Below are 15,614 nucleotides of genomic sequence, written 5' to 3'. Positions count from 1 at the left end.
CGATTAAGAAAATGTATTCAAATGCTCATCCCTACTTCAGACCCTCAAAAAATGGATGAAACTGAAAACACAATAGCCCTTGCTACTTTGGACTGTCTTTAGACTTTGAATAAACAAACAACAATTCCGACTGCAAGCTTTTGCTGTGTAATTGTAACAATAAGCATTCAATGTTAATTATGTAACTCAGAGCTTGTTATTATTTGTAACTTTACTGTAGTTAAATTCAGTGTATTTGTCTGTAATCAGCTGTCTGTCTCTCTGCAGAACCAGCATGGTGACAATATTTCCACCAACATGGACAAATACAAGCAGGTGAAGAAAATTGGGGAAGGTGGATTTGGAACAGCTGTCCTTGTCTTATCCAAAGAGGATGGACAACAATATGTCATCAAGAAGATTGACACATCTAGAGTAAGCACCAAATGCATAATATTACACTATTTCAGTGTTCATTTGAGCTCTTCTTTACTACCTTGCTGTTTCACATTATATGTCTCACTTTCAGTTATCAATTGAAGAGAGGCAGAAAGCTCAACAAGAAGTTGAAGTCCTTTCCAAGATGAGTCATCCCAACATTGTCAAGTATAAGGAATCTTTTAAAGGTAGAAATGATCCAACATCTTAGCTGTAACCTCAAAGAATCACAGAGATCATCGACTGCAAAGATATCCTGATGCACACGTTTGCATGCATGTTACTTATACTTTATTAAAATAATCTTTCAGAAAGAAAATGTCTGTATATTGTGATGGACTACTGTGGGGGTGGAGACCTCTACAAGAAGATAAAATCTCAGAAAGAAAAACGTTTCTCAGAAGAGCAAGTAAGCTATTAACTCTTCAAGATAATGGTGAATGTTTAAGATATTACTGTTAATCTTTAGGATGAAACTGTTCAACATGTGGATACAATTCATCATGTAACTTTTTTATTTCACTTTGCATGTATTTATACTATATACTTATACCATTTATACTGTAATTATATGTATATATAATTACAAATAATGTGTATAGTTCTAGTTGATACTTTAAGTGTGTCTTTACGTTCCTCTGCCTTTCTTAGATCCTGGACTGGTTTGTGCAGATTTGTCTGGCACTAAAACACATCCATGATAGCAACATCCTCCACAGGGACATCAAACCACAGGTATTACTTCATGTACTACATGATCTTGCATCAGTGATGCTGCATTTTGTATTTTATGACCTAATTACAGTATTTTCATGTCTGCAGAACATATTTTTGACAAAAGATGGGACTGCACAGCTTGGGGACTTTGGAGTTGCAAGGGTGCTGAACAGGTATGTAAAATGAAATCTGAATGGATCTGTAGATCTCTATAAAGCCAAGATTAAAATGGAAATAGTAAATCATGATGCAGTCTGCTTTCTATTCTCATTTTATTTCCAGCACTGAAGAACTGGCAACAACATGCGCAGGAACACCACTTTACCTATCACCAGAGATCTGGAAAAGTGAACCATATGACAACAAAAGGTATTAACCAGATACCCTTGAACACACTGTGCTTATCTCATTTATGGGCTAAATTAACATTTAATAATAATCTAGTACCTTGGTTCTCAAACTGGGGTCCCCGGACCCTTGGACAGGGCTGCTGCAGACAGTCCTAACATTTGTATGAGGGGTTAACATGATTAAAACAGTCTTGAATGACATTTAAGGCATATTCTTGAGATGATATTGATCAGGTTTCCATACTTTCAGCAAATAAAACACTGCTGAGTTTACCTGTTACTCCATGACCCAACATTTTAAAGAGAACCAATGCTTTAATTAAAAGATAAACAAAGCACTACAATGTCAGTGTGGTGCACAGCTGCATACACGGTAGGGTTGTGTGTAACCCAGGTTACTAGGCTCTTATTAAAAGTCCAGTATATCAGTTTATTAAATAAATAAATTCATATTTTCATGTGACAAATAAATAACAAGGTTAAATAAATTAAACCTAAAATCATCTTACATGGAATAAATAACTTTCATGATTAAAAATATTAAATGTGTCAATAAATAGGAAAAAAAACAGTAGTAATAATATACACAAATTATTATATCTGTTAAAAAGGGTGTTTTATTTCATTTTAAAATGTGGTGAATGTGCCTTTATCAAAATGTACAAGATTCAGGTGACGTGCGGAGTTCACATGATGCAAAGTAACAAATCAGATGCTATCGAGGTCAGGGGTCTTCTTCCGCTCTCTCTCTCTCCCGGGCTTGGACGAAGCGGCTGCATGCTAATCTTTTCACTGCAGATAAAACTAGTTTTTGGTGTAAGAGAGCAAGATATTGGAAGGTGGAAGCTGTTTTAACTCGACACAGAGCAAGAAAACTTTCTTCCTGTGGGTTAAATCGAGGACCGTGTATTCAGAGGATACGAGAAAACCTGAGAGTTGGACTGTTGACGAGCCGTGTGGTCTTCGTTTAATCTGAAGAGTGTGTGTGTGTAAATACTGCTTGAGTTTCTTGCCGGGTCTTTTCTTTCCATGGTTGAAGACATGAAGATTTCTTCTGCTGGGCTTCTCCCTTTTCAGTAAGGTAGAGGGGGTTCAGTAGTTGTGGCGAGCCACCCAAAACAAAGGACTGTGATCTTTATGAGAAATTTTGGATTTATTGTGTGAACTACTGTACTGATTTCATGTGTTAATTGACACTGTTTTTTTATTTAAATGTTATTTTATTTTTTCGAACTTTTACCAATACAACATAATACACTTAAAACTTACCTGTGGTCAATAGAGTCATTTTCTCTGTCACTCATTTAAATTACAAATATCCCTTTCTCTTGTAGCGAGTTTAGACTTCTGAATTCCTGGTCCATAAAGTGTTAGTGTATTAAAGAAACATATCTGTATCATCCAGTTATTACTAGCAACAGTCAAAGCTGAGGTGGGTTACATGTGCATCTCTGGTCTCTGTAGCCGATACGATACATATCTCGATACACTATCAATGATCCGATGCATTAAAGATACATAAGCAGCAACTACCGATGCGATACGATACAATTCATCCCCAAATCATGACGCAGTGCAATTCAACACGATTTGATCCAACACAATATTCGATGAGATTTGATGCGATATGACGATGCAAAGGAATAATGCTATGCAATTCAATGAGTTGGATTAATTATTAATCAAAAAATAAAAAATGATGACCTTTCACAAACGGGTCTTATTTCTCAGACCTGTACAAGTGTTTTCTGTCTTTTTCAAATTGACAGTAAACTTTTATAACACCTGCCTTACAATGAAGGGTGCTCAAGAAGATTAACAACAATGAGGTATAGTGCAACATGAAAACTATTGCCTGGCAGCAGATGTCCTTTTTCAGCAGCAGGTATACTACACAAAATGCAGTTTCTATATTATGAACAATAAAAACCACAAACGGGTCTTTTATAACTGCTTACAAATGCTTAACATGCTGCTGTAAACAGACCCCAGTCTCACTGTTATTATTACTGACCAGTGTCTGTTATTGTCTTTGAACGAGTGGAACTGTTAGCCAGAGGATCATGAAAAAGTTTCAAGACTTTGCTCACCACTCTTGGAGTTATTCACCCGAAATTGTTGGTGTTTTTATTGAAAATCGGTCTCAGAACCACTTCTGCTTCTGGAGGTAAGATACTCTGCTGCCACTTAGTGATTTTATCAACAAGAAAAGCATTTGAACATCTTTGGTTAAACAATCTGTACTGATCTGTGAATGAATGTGAGTGATTCTTACAGAGTCTGTTATCCACAGCTGTTTATACTGTATGGAAAGTTTCTCCTTCAGTTCATTAAGTCCCGGCAGCATCAGACAGCAGCAGGACTGATGACACATTGGGTTAGCTGCTCAAACTCATATTTTATTCTTGAAATGCATTTCTGGGCAAATGCTCAGTTTTAATAGAAATCCACTCTAGGCAAGGCAAGGCATTTTTATTTATATAGCGCATTTCATACACAATGGCAATTCAATGTGCTTTACATAAAACAGAAAAACATGTAATTTGAGAAACTTAAAACATACAATTAACCCCCACCCCACCCCCCCATAATAAAAACAAAGTACAGAAAAATTGAAAGACATGAATAAAATGATTGCAGCATAAAATAATAAATTAGCTTTAAAATCATTAAAAGGACATAGAGTGCAAATGAAAGTGTGCAAATGAAAGATTAAAATGTAAAGTGCTTTAAAAGAGCTCAATCATAAGCACAGGAGAAGAGAAATGTTTTTAACCTGGATTTAAAAGTGTTCACTGTTGGGGCTGATTTCAGTTCTGCTGGTAGTTTGTTCCAGTTGTGTGCAGCATAACAGCTAAAAGCTGCTTCACCATGTTTAGTTTGAACTCTGGGTTCAACTATCTGACCTGAGTCAGTAGATCTCAGAGCTCTGGGCTCAACTATCTGACCTGAGTCAGTAGATCTCAGAGCTCTACTGGGTTTATATTCTACTAACATGTCATTCATGTATTCTGGACCTAAACCATTCAGTGATTTGTAGACCAGTAGCAGAACTTTAAAATCTATTCTATAGCTGACTGGGAACCAGTGTAAAGACTTTAGAACTGGAGTAATGTGCTCTGATCTCTTTGTTCTGGTTAAAACTCGAGCTGCAGCGTTCTGAATGAGCTGCAGCTGTTTAATGCTTTATTGTGGGAGTCCAGTCAGAAGACCGTTACAGTAGTCGAGTCTACTTGAGATGAAAGCATGAACCAACTTCTCCTGGTCTGTTTGAGACATAAAACCCTTCACTCTGGATATGTTCTTAAGCTGATAGAAGGCTGTTTTGGTGATTGATTTGATGTGACTGCTGAAAGTCAGATCTGAGTCTATCAGCACGCCAAGGTTTCGGACTTGGTCCGTAGTTTTTAGAGAGAGTGACTCCAGATGTTTACTGACAGCAATCCTCTTCTCTTTATTGCCAAAAACAATGACCTCAGTTTTGTCCTGATTTAATTGAAGGAAATTTTGGTTCATCCAATTAGTTACTTGCTCTAAACAGTGACAATGACTGTATTGGACTGTAGTCATCTGGGGACAGTGCCAGGTATATCTGTGTGTCATCTGCATAACTGTGATAGTCACTCTAGTGTCAAGCGCACCTGACTTTTAAAGGGAATGGGAAATGACACTCTGATTGGTTTACCACGTTACACCCAAAACACATGATGAATTAAGAGACTTAAGTAAACCCATTTGAACTATGCACCTAGTGCATCAACCATTTTTCCACTGTTAAATTGGCAAAAGTGGATTTGAACGTGTTATAGTTCTTCATGACCGGATGACTCGACATACATAACGGATATCCATAGGCTTGTCTTTAACTCCGAGAGTGTTACTTTATTACACACATTTGTAACCTGCATTACACGCACTCCACTAGACCGGGAACTAGCCATAAAACATTGTATTACTCCGCCTATACGTTACTAACATCATCATGACAGTATAAGTGCGCGGCACTACAGTATATACTACAGCATGTGGCATAAATTCACTTGTGCCATACCACTTCAGACCATGCACTATTGCAATCGTTAAAATAGGGCCCCAAAACTTTATTGTTCAATAACAAATAAAGCATAATGTATGTAAAATATATTGGGAGTGTTTTCAATTAACCTAAAATTCTAAATCTTAATGTTCAGTTTGTATACTTTTTGCAATTAAGTCGTTTTTTCTCCAGCTTTAAGTGACTGAAATGATTGAATAAATACAAAGCTACCCTCAGAACTGATCCAAACCTGTCTGTTTGTCTCCTTTCTCCTCTGACTTTCCCTCTTTCTGCAGTGACATTTGGGCTCTAGGCTGTGTCCTGTATGAAATGTGCACTCTGCAGCATGCAGTAAGTATACTGTTTGTGAGCTGTTTTCTAATTCATGTACATTTAATGTATCTTACACAGCATTGCAATGCTCTCTCTCTCACATATTTAAATCTCTTCTCTGTATGTCTAATGGTTGTCAAACTAGAAAGGGTCATCTTTCCTCATTTTTTCCTGGTGGTTATAACTGTGTACTAAATGTATTATCTTGCAGTTTGTGGCTGGCGGTTTGGAGAACGTACATCGGAAGATCCTCAGTGGCTCATACCCTCCCATATCTTCTCACTACTCCCAAGAACTGCGTTCTCTCTTGGCACAGCTGTTGAAATGTGACCCAACAGAGAGACCCTCAGTCAGTAGCATACTGGAGGAACCTTTCCTTTCCTTTAGGATAAAGAGGTTCCTCACAACACAGGTGGAAAGCACTGTTAGTTGTCTTTGATACAGTCTGAACTAACATAAAGCAGACTGCATTCAATTACAAAACACTTGTTCTCTTCTCATTCCAGAACATTGCTCAGGAATTTGACCATGACTTTCTTCATAAGCAGCCTGAAGAACGTGTGGTGCAGGGGTCACCAGGTAAGCAAACTATTTATCTCTATAAACAGATATGTGTATATGAATACACAATTTATGCAAAGAACAAGGTTCTGGTTTCTATTTATGTTTCTAGTTTACTGTGAATAGTACATGTGGGGAGTGAAAGACAACAAAAAAAAGCAACGGTATGATTGATACTTTACGGGCCCGTGTGTGTGTGTGTGTGTGTGTGTGTGTGTGTGTGTGTGTGTGTGTGTGTGTGAGCCTGTCCAGGCAGGTGACAAGCCCTCCCCGCAAGTTAATGTCAAATCACTGTTGTGCCTCCACCCACTCACCCTCTCTCACACTCTAACTAGAGCCGGGTTCAAAGTGCAGCTCACACACAGAAGCGGAAAAAAGAAAACAAAGAGGCATGGCCAGCACTAGCGGAGGAGTTCAGATAGAAAAGTTTGAAGAAGCAACGACTTCCTTTAAATCTCCGGTGTGGGTTAATTTTGGTTTCGCCGTTGAATACTTGCGTGAGTCTCCTGCATATTGATATGAGCTACAATCTCCTGGAATCTGGATCGAGCAAGCAAGAGTGTGCGCTAGTGAGTGACTGTACGTGTGTGTGTTTGTGTGACTATCAATGCAGCACGTATGAGAGCACAACGTCCTTATAGCCCCCCGCTGGAAATTAATTTTTTATACATATTTTATACTATTGTATAGTGTATACAAGTAGTAAATAAGAGGCAGTTTACCATTTGAAAGTGTTGTGTTTGGTAGCTGTTAACTTGAAAGGAAAGTGTTCAGTACACCAGTGATACTGTAATTGTTTACTGTGAAATGCAGTTTTTGCTGACAAGCAAAATAAAGAGATAATTTTGGCAGAAAAAAAAGTTATTCTTTACGCACAAAACACATACCGAAACCGTGGCCCAAAAACCAAGGTACGGAGCGTAGGTATCCATGTGGTTATCATTATCTGCTTAATTTGCACTTTTTAAAGCACAAGCATCACCTGACGCCGGAATTCATGGCTATGATAAATTCTCTCTGCTGCACGCAGAGCCATTTCCGGGTCACATAAATCCGACCAATTATTATTATTATTAAAATGAAATTCAGTCCTGTGGCCGGTTTTTCCATTTCGTATTTTTTATTTGAGCCTAAAACTAAAATATGAAAAACCAGACATTTTTTCTTTTTTTGTGTTAGATTTAAAAACAAAAAACAAAATAATTTGTCACTTTTTCCTTTTTTGATTTCCAATCGAAAATAGAAAGAACGAATGATACACAGATGATGCACAGACCCTAGGGTATAATTATTATTCAACTTTTTTAAATGGCAAGTTTATGATTGTGTCATTATAATCCAAAATATATGCTAGTACTCTTTCTTTAGTCTTCGAGAGAGCTATGTGTTTATTTTATTTATCTTTTACAAGGGAAACCTCACCAAGACAGCAGCAAGACAGTATAAAAAAAATAACAACAAAAAAATTGGTAGCTACTAAAACAAGCCAAGCAGAGTTAGCGAAACTCATAATAACCTAAGAGGAAGTTCCAGATAAAATTATGAAATGTATTAGCCCACAAAACAATACAACAATTCAATTTACATTCAATGTAACATTTTAATTTTAAATTAAATTTTATTTGGAGTTACCGTTTGTTAAAAAGACTGATGGACACTCAATAATTTTAATAGGTAGAATTGTTTTACTTTATTTTATCACAGGAAGCTGACAACGGCTGTCTGTGCCTGACCAGAGGCCGTTTTTTTAAATGGTGATCAGTTTCATCCATAATGTAGGGTATCAGTTAAAGCACAAAAACCCAGGACATAACACCACTCTCAACAACAGTAAACAGAAGCAGCTGATCGGTGAAGCTGCATATCATAATCAACAGTCCAATAAGTGCCCTATCCCCCACACCCTTTGTAATTCTCATCGGATATGCATTGATCCTATATATGGCATTTTGGCAGTCTAATTGATGGAAACCGTTGTCCCATCAAAGAACTTGTAAACAGCAGAACAACAGAACTTGTAATCCCTACTTGTAAACAGCTGCTTCAGTCTGGTATGGCCAAATGCATCGCATCTGCACATTTTTACGCCACAGTAGTGATAAACATACACACTTGTCACTGTCTTTATTATGTGGTAATGTTATGTGTTGTGCAATTTTATGTATATGGTCGCACCCTGGGAAGCTAATGGGGATCCTAATAAACTAAATTTAAACACACAACCACATAGACACACACACACACACACACACACACACACACACACACACACACACGTAAAGGGGACTTGCTTTTTGTGCTCATAAAGGGAAGTGAGTCCCCATAATATTAGTGGGGACAAACACAATACTGGGAGACACACACAGACACAAACACACACACATTTCAATAAACAGTCGTATGGGGTTATTGACTTTTAAAGTTATCTATTTTTCTCTTTCATAGTTGTTTTCAACATTCTCTCCAAACTTGGACTGAAGAAATTTTATCCCAACAAACTCACTCTTCGCTCTCTTTTGGAAATCAACAAAAACAATATTTATGATGAAACTGTTGAATCACTGGAGAAAATACCATGGTGCTTTCTCAGGAAACTCTTTCAAATAAATGCAGAATGCAGAAACTTTACACAAGTATCAAGTAATGATGAAGATGGGGAAGAAAACAGTGACCTGTTTGACTTTAACCTGCTCACTGCAGATGTCTCTGCAGACAACAAGGTTAACCCTCTCGACCTCATAGTTGCACTCTTTCTTTGTGCTGACAGCTTCTTGCAACAGGAAATGGCCCTAAAGATGTCAATGTGTCAGTTTTCTGTCCCACTGCTGTTGCCTCATGTCAATAACAGTCAGTCTACTCTGATGCTGTGGGCTCTGAGAGACATCGTCAAAGAGTGGCGTCCAAAGGATTTGTCTGAATCAAGAGGATTTGTTGAAAACAACATTGTCCAAGCAAATATACCATTCTTTACCTTTGTCAGGCTGAAAAACTGCAGTCTCTCCAAGTCACAGGTGTTGAATCATGTTCTCAGTCGTGGTCAACAGAATCACAACATCTTCATACACAGAGATATGGAAGGAGGAAGACTTCAACGAAGAATAGCCAATGGTTTGGTCGAGGTTTGCTGGTTCCTTCCCTGTGGCAGAGAAAATCTTGACATATTTCCAGGACCAGTTGCCTTTGCCAATTTGAGAGGAGACATTTGTGAGTCACTCACACAATTCAATTTTCTTTTTCACGTGTCAACTTCTACATTTGTGTTCCTGGACAAAGTTGAAGAAAATGAGCACAAGATTCTGACTTCTCTTCAAAATGGGAAATCCAAAATCTTCTTGATTGTTAATCGCAAGGAGAACTCTAGAGAGGACATGATGTCTGTCAAGAAAACACTGAAAGAATTAGAGCTACCAAAAAGCAATGTGAAAACCAAAGACTCAGGTGTAAATATTGCAGAGTTTTCAAAGAAACTTTGTGCAGCCATTAAGACCTCACTGCCAGATGTAAAAGCCACACTGAACACTATCAATATGGTTGGAAAAGCTGCTGAGCTTGGTCTATCTGTGGATGAAACCACAAGTGACGAACAGAAAAAAGCAGCTGAGGAGATTATGAAAGGAATTGGGGTGAGGACGATACCGGACTACAAGAAACAACAACTTCCATTGCAGGGAGATAACTGGAAAAGATTATCACAGTTACAGAAAGAGGAGTGTAGATTGAAGAAATCTGGTGGTATAGGACTGGAAGAATATAAGTCACAGTTAGAGGAAGAAAAACTAAAAATCAGGAAGGAGCAAAACAAATACAAACCATCCAAAGCCATGACAAGTTTCATTGAATCCTTATCCACAAGAGAGAAGGAGAAAAGAGATTTTTTTCTCAAGTGGATGAAGCTTAAGCTTGATACACATTCACGGAGCAAACTGTCTGATCTACGCAACAAATTCAAGGAGCATTGTGAAAAAAAAGACATGAAACTCATTGAAAAGTTAGACAAAGATTTGCTAGAAAGCTCTTTAGGAGTAGAGCATTACATGAGAGAGATGGGACTCATCTATGAGTTCTCATGTGATGGCTCAAGAAACACTGCTGGTGAAATGTCTCATCTCCCTGGTTTGGCTGCTGAAATGCTGTTGGATGGATATCCTTTAGAGATCTTGGATGGAGATGCTTCCAACATCCCAGAGAGATGGGTGACAGATGTGCTGATGGAGCTTCACAAGAAGGTTGGAGAACAGAGCAGACTGTTAGTACTGACTGTGCTGGGTGTTCAAAGTACAGGGAAGTCAACACTCCTCAACACCATGTTTGGTGTGCAGTTTCCTGTCAGCAGTGGCAGATGCACAAGAGGAGCTTATATGCTCTTCCTCAAAGTTGGAGAAGATATGAAACATGAGTTGAACTATGATTTTATAGTTCTCATTGACACAGAGGGTCTAAAGTCTCCTGATCTGGCAGAACTAGAGGAAAGTTATGTGCATGACAATCAGATGGCAACATTTGTTATTGGTTTAAGTGATATCACCATTATCAATGTAGCCATGGAGAACTCAACAGAAATGAAAGATGTCCTGCAAATTGCTGCTCATGCTTTCCTGAGAATGAAGGAAATTGGTAAAAAGCCAATTTGTCATTTTGTGCACCAAAATGTTTCTGGAGTTTCAGCTCATGCAAAGACAATAACAGAAAGACAGCATCTTTTGGACCAGCTCAATGAAATGACACAAATTGCTGCTGACATGGAAAAGCAGCCTTCTATTAAAGCATTCACAGATGTACTGGACTATGACATTGACAAAAACAACTGGAACATCCCAGGACTCTGGCATGGAACCCCTCCGATGGCACCAGTGAACACAGGTTACAGTGAAGCTGTAGCAGAGTTAAAAAGAAATCTTTTAGAGACAGCAAAAACAAACCAGTGCAATCAAGCCTCAAAGATCCCAGAGTTTCTAGAATGGATGAGAAGTCTCTGGAAAGCTGTGAAATATGAGAACTTCATCTTTAGTTTCAGAAACACTCTTGTGGCTCGTGCCTACGACAACCTTTGCAAAGAGTTCAGTCAATGGGAATGGCAGTTCAGAAAAGAAATCCTCTCCTGGCAAACAAAAGCAGAGTTGGAAATCTTAAATTGCGACAGTGAATCTGATGTCCAAGTTTGGAGTACATTGGTTAAATCAAAAAAGTCAGAGGCATCAGAAAATATCAAATCGGAAGAAAGAAAAATGACGGAGAAACTTACTACTTACTACAAAAAGAAAGACCAGAATGTCAACCTGATAGAAAAATACAAAACTGACTTTTTCAACAGTATCAGTAATCTTGCCAAGGAAATCACACATTCAGCAAACAATAAATTTGATTATATCCTTGAGCTAAAAATAAGTTCAAAACAGGCACAAGACATTCTGAGGAAATACAGAGCCAGGATTGAAGACAAAGTCATGAAGCTTCTGAGAGCTTGTAAAGGGTCACAGCTGTCGGATCAACAGCTGACACATGAGTTTGAAAAGATGTGGACTGAAGCCACTAAAAACGTGTCTGGCCTGAAAGAGCGAGATATCGCAGCTAGTGTCCTTGAGCAGTTGAGAAGCAATTTCTCAAACCGGAATGTTAACGAGGAATTTCAAAACATTAGAGACCTAAAGGAGTTTGGGAAGGGTCCATTTAAAACCAGACGTGAACATATGGACTCCTTCTTGAAGAAGTTTGGATCTCTGGTTTGGGGTCTTGGGGATCTGCAGAAGTTTACAGACAGTGTCATTGAGTCTTGCATACGATTTGTGCATGATAAAACAAAGACAAAAACAGATTACCATGACACTTTTACAAGAGATCTTCTTGAGAAAATAGATCAGTCCCTTGATCAAAACTACAAGAATCACAAAACAAATGCAAAGTTTGTGATTGACCTGAAACTTCACATTTGTGGCATTGCCTCAAGGGAATTCCTCAAAATGCACCGAAAATTCTTGTCTGATAAAGATCCTCAAATTCAGCTGGAGAACATGAAGTCTCAATACTTGACAGATTTTCTTGATTTATTCAAAGATAGAGATCATTGTCAACGCAAAGCAAATAATTTTGTCAAATGTTGCATCAAACCTGCTGTGGAAGAGTACATCAATAGATCTTTGGGAATAGACATTGTGGATGAAATTTTGACAAGTTGCCATTCAGCAGAGTACAGCTCCCGCTCCTTTTTCCAGTACAACATTCAGGAAGAGTTGCTGAGAAATTACGACTTTGAAAAATTTGTCAAGTACATTTGTAATTATGAAATATATGTTAAGGATTGGATATTTCAGCAAATCCAACAACAAATGTCAAAGGACAAAACTTTGTTCAACCTGAAGAACAAGAACCTTCAAGTCATAGCTGATAAAATCACAGCAGCATTAGAGCAGGCCTCAAAAAGACCAGATGGTGTTCAACTGCCAGACAACAATGAAAACATCAGAAAGCTCATCAGCAACATCCGGAAATGTTTGATTAAAGACATCTCAATCTCAGTGGAGGATGAAAAAACCACGCTGTTTCAAATCCAAAGCACATGTCATCCATTTATCGACAGCCTCAAAAAGTCATTAAAAGAGTTGAGAGAACAGCTTCAGGAGGAATTCTCAAAGTCTGAAGACATCACTGAGACTGTGAACAAACTTCCAATCAAACCACAGGATGAGCTTTTCAAGCGAGTGTTTGGTTGTGGAAAGCAATGTCCATTTTGTAAAGTTCCCTGTGAGGCTGGAGGAAAAGGACACGATCAGCATCATGCAGCCGTGCATCGACCACAAGGTCTTGGTAGACACAGGAATATTGACACTCAGAAGCTGGTTGAAACAGTGTGTACAACTAATGTGCAAAGTGAGATTAAATTCAGAAACTCAGATACTAATGGAGAGTGGCATCCTTACAAAGAGTATTACACATACTATCCAGACTGGCTCATTCAACCAGATTCCAGCATAGAGGCATCTGACTACTGGAAGTATGTACTGGTACAATACAATGAAAGATTTGCTCAACAATACAAGGCCAAACCAGCTGATGTTCCAGAGGCCTGGAGGAGAATCACTAAGGAACAAGCACTGAAGGGGTTAAAAGATGCTTTCCACATGAAGTGAACAAGATAAAAATGTCTTTAAACTAATTACTTGGCTGAACTATTATCTTGACCCAGAGAACAGCAAGTGATCAGTTTCAGCATGACGAAACTTTTTTGGAAACTGAGTATATTTTTAAAAGAATGTTTTGACTTTGTAGTTCAAACTCAACGACCGATTAAACTGTGGCATCCTTTGGTCTGACGAACATGATGAATGACAAATGATGAGTTGAACAAGTTGTTGAGAAGTTGTAAAGCTGGAATTAATTAAGTTATACTGTTAAACCTTTTCTGTAGTATTCCTTTTACTTTAGTTATTTTACAATTTTACTTTTTACAGATGTTTTGACTCTGGTCTGCTGATAATGATGAAGAAAATAATGAAACACAAAGATCACAGAAAAAATTAAATAATGTTTTGTCATGGTTTTGTCTTTATTTTCTAATTATGATGTTGATCACGACAGTTATGAAGATGTACTACAAAGACCACATGAAAAGGGCCAAGATTTACTGTATTTAGGGTTTTTCTGTTGTTTTATGATTACAAGTGTTTTTTATCTTTGTTCATATTGATATATGGCTATGTGAACAGTAACTAGTGTGTAAGATGATGATGATGATGATGATGACGATGATGAAGATGTCAGCATGGTTCATTCATTGTTCACAGTTAACTTTCTAATGGTTACTATCAGTCAATGAATAACAAATATTGATACAACTGACTTTTGGTTCTGCTGTTTAGAAGTTGAACATGAAACAAAGAAGAAAGCACAGAAACTATTACTCACACTTTTAAATACTTAACATATTTTTTATTGTTTATTTTATTCTTTTAAATAAAAATGTGATGATGATGATGATGATGAAGGTCTACAGTATGTAGATCAAAGGCCATGTGTTGAGATGCTGTTTTATTACATTTTACTACTTTTAACATTTATATTATTACATTACATTTATTATTATTTCCATTATAGTTTTATTCTTTAACATTTCTTACAGATCATAACATGCTACAACGAAGAAGTTATTCATGTTTTCTTGCAGAGCAAATGAATTGTCATCAGTTCAAATGTGTTCATGTTGATATAAATTACTTTTTTATTCATCAACAAATACTGAGACATCCTTTCATGTTTTAATGTGTAACTTTTTTCATTATTTTTAACAGATGATGATGTGTTGAACAAGTCAAGTTAAACACCAGAAAACTGTTTTATCTTTTACAAACCTTTTTTTTAAAACTTTTCTCCATTAGTTTCTTTTTCTTTTTAATGAGTATAAATATTTTGTTATATTCATCTCTTAACACAACTAAATACATAATGACATGTGCTAGAGATGATGATGAAGGCCTACAGTATACAATTTAAATGCTATCAAATGACATTTTTCACATTTACATTTGTTTTTACTTTTTACAGTTTTATTCTTTAACATTTTAACTTTTTTCATTATTTTTGACAGAAAACAGTTTTGTGTTTTGCAAATATTATTGTTCTTTATATTTTTTCATTTTACTTTTTAATGAGTACAACTATAAACATAATGACCATGACATAAACAGATGTTTTTTAACATGTCATCACTATTCTTTAATATTTTTACAGTTTCATTTCTAATAAGATGTGATGCTGATTTGTAACTTTTTTGTTTAATGAGTACAAGGTTTTTGTTTTATTAATCAGATGATGAAGGGTTACAGTATACAGTTTAAAGGCTCTGTAATGACATTTATTACATTTACATTTTTTACTTTTTACAGTTTTATTCTTTAACATTTTAACTTTTTTCATTATTTTTGACAAAATATTATCATTTCTTTATATTTTTTTTCGCATCTATATACATCGACATCTATATTTTTACACAACTATAAACATGATGATGATGATGATGATGATGATGGTGAAGTACAAAGACCATGTGAAACAGATGTTTTCTAACATGTCATCACTATTCTTTAATATTTTTAGAGTTTCATTTCTAATAGGAACATGCTAAACATTTGATCTTTTGATGTGTGTTTGATGAAAGTTAGTGAATAAGAAGTCTTTATGTTGTTGTAACTGATCTTTCAGCTCATGTT

General features: G+C 36.8%; 2 protein-coding genes across 2 annotated transcripts; both read left to right on the top strand.

Annotated features, from left to right (window-relative positions):
• The first annotated feature begins 297 nt into the window (after positions 1–297).
• On the top strand, positions 298–6,540 carry LOC128367896 (serine/threonine-protein kinase Nek1-like). The gene is made up of 10 exons (XM_053328617.1): positions 298–414; positions 509–605; positions 729–826; positions 1,069–1,152; positions 1,240–1,307; positions 1,417–1,503; positions 5,817–5,871; positions 6,065–6,277; positions 6,360–6,432; positions 6,527–6,540. Exons 1-10 carry the CDS (start codon positions 298–300, stop codon positions 6,538–6,540), a joined length of 906 nt encoding a protein of 301 aa, XP_053184592.1.
• A 265-nt stretch (positions 6,541–6,805) lies between these two features.
• LOC128367809 (up-regulator of cell proliferation-like) lies at positions 6,806–13,538 on the top strand. The gene is made up of 2 exons (XM_053328498.1): positions 6,806–6,911; positions 8,860–13,538. The coding sequence occupies exons 1-2, from the start codon at positions 6,806–6,808 to the stop codon at positions 13,536–13,538; spliced, it is 4,785 nt and encodes a 1,594-aa protein (XP_053184473.1).
• The last annotated feature ends 2,076 nt before the right edge of the window (positions 13,539–15,614 follow it).

Source organism: Scomber japonicus, chromosome 1, assembly GCF_027409825.1.
Source record: "Scomber japonicus isolate fScoJap1 chromosome 1, fScoJap1.pri, whole genome shotgun sequence".
NCBI classification, from domain to species: Eukaryota; Metazoa; Chordata; class Actinopteri; order Scombriformes; family Scombridae; genus Scomber; species Scomber japonicus.
Note: the sequence above shows the minus strand (reverse complement) of the source record. Positions and strands in the feature narration are given on the sequence as shown.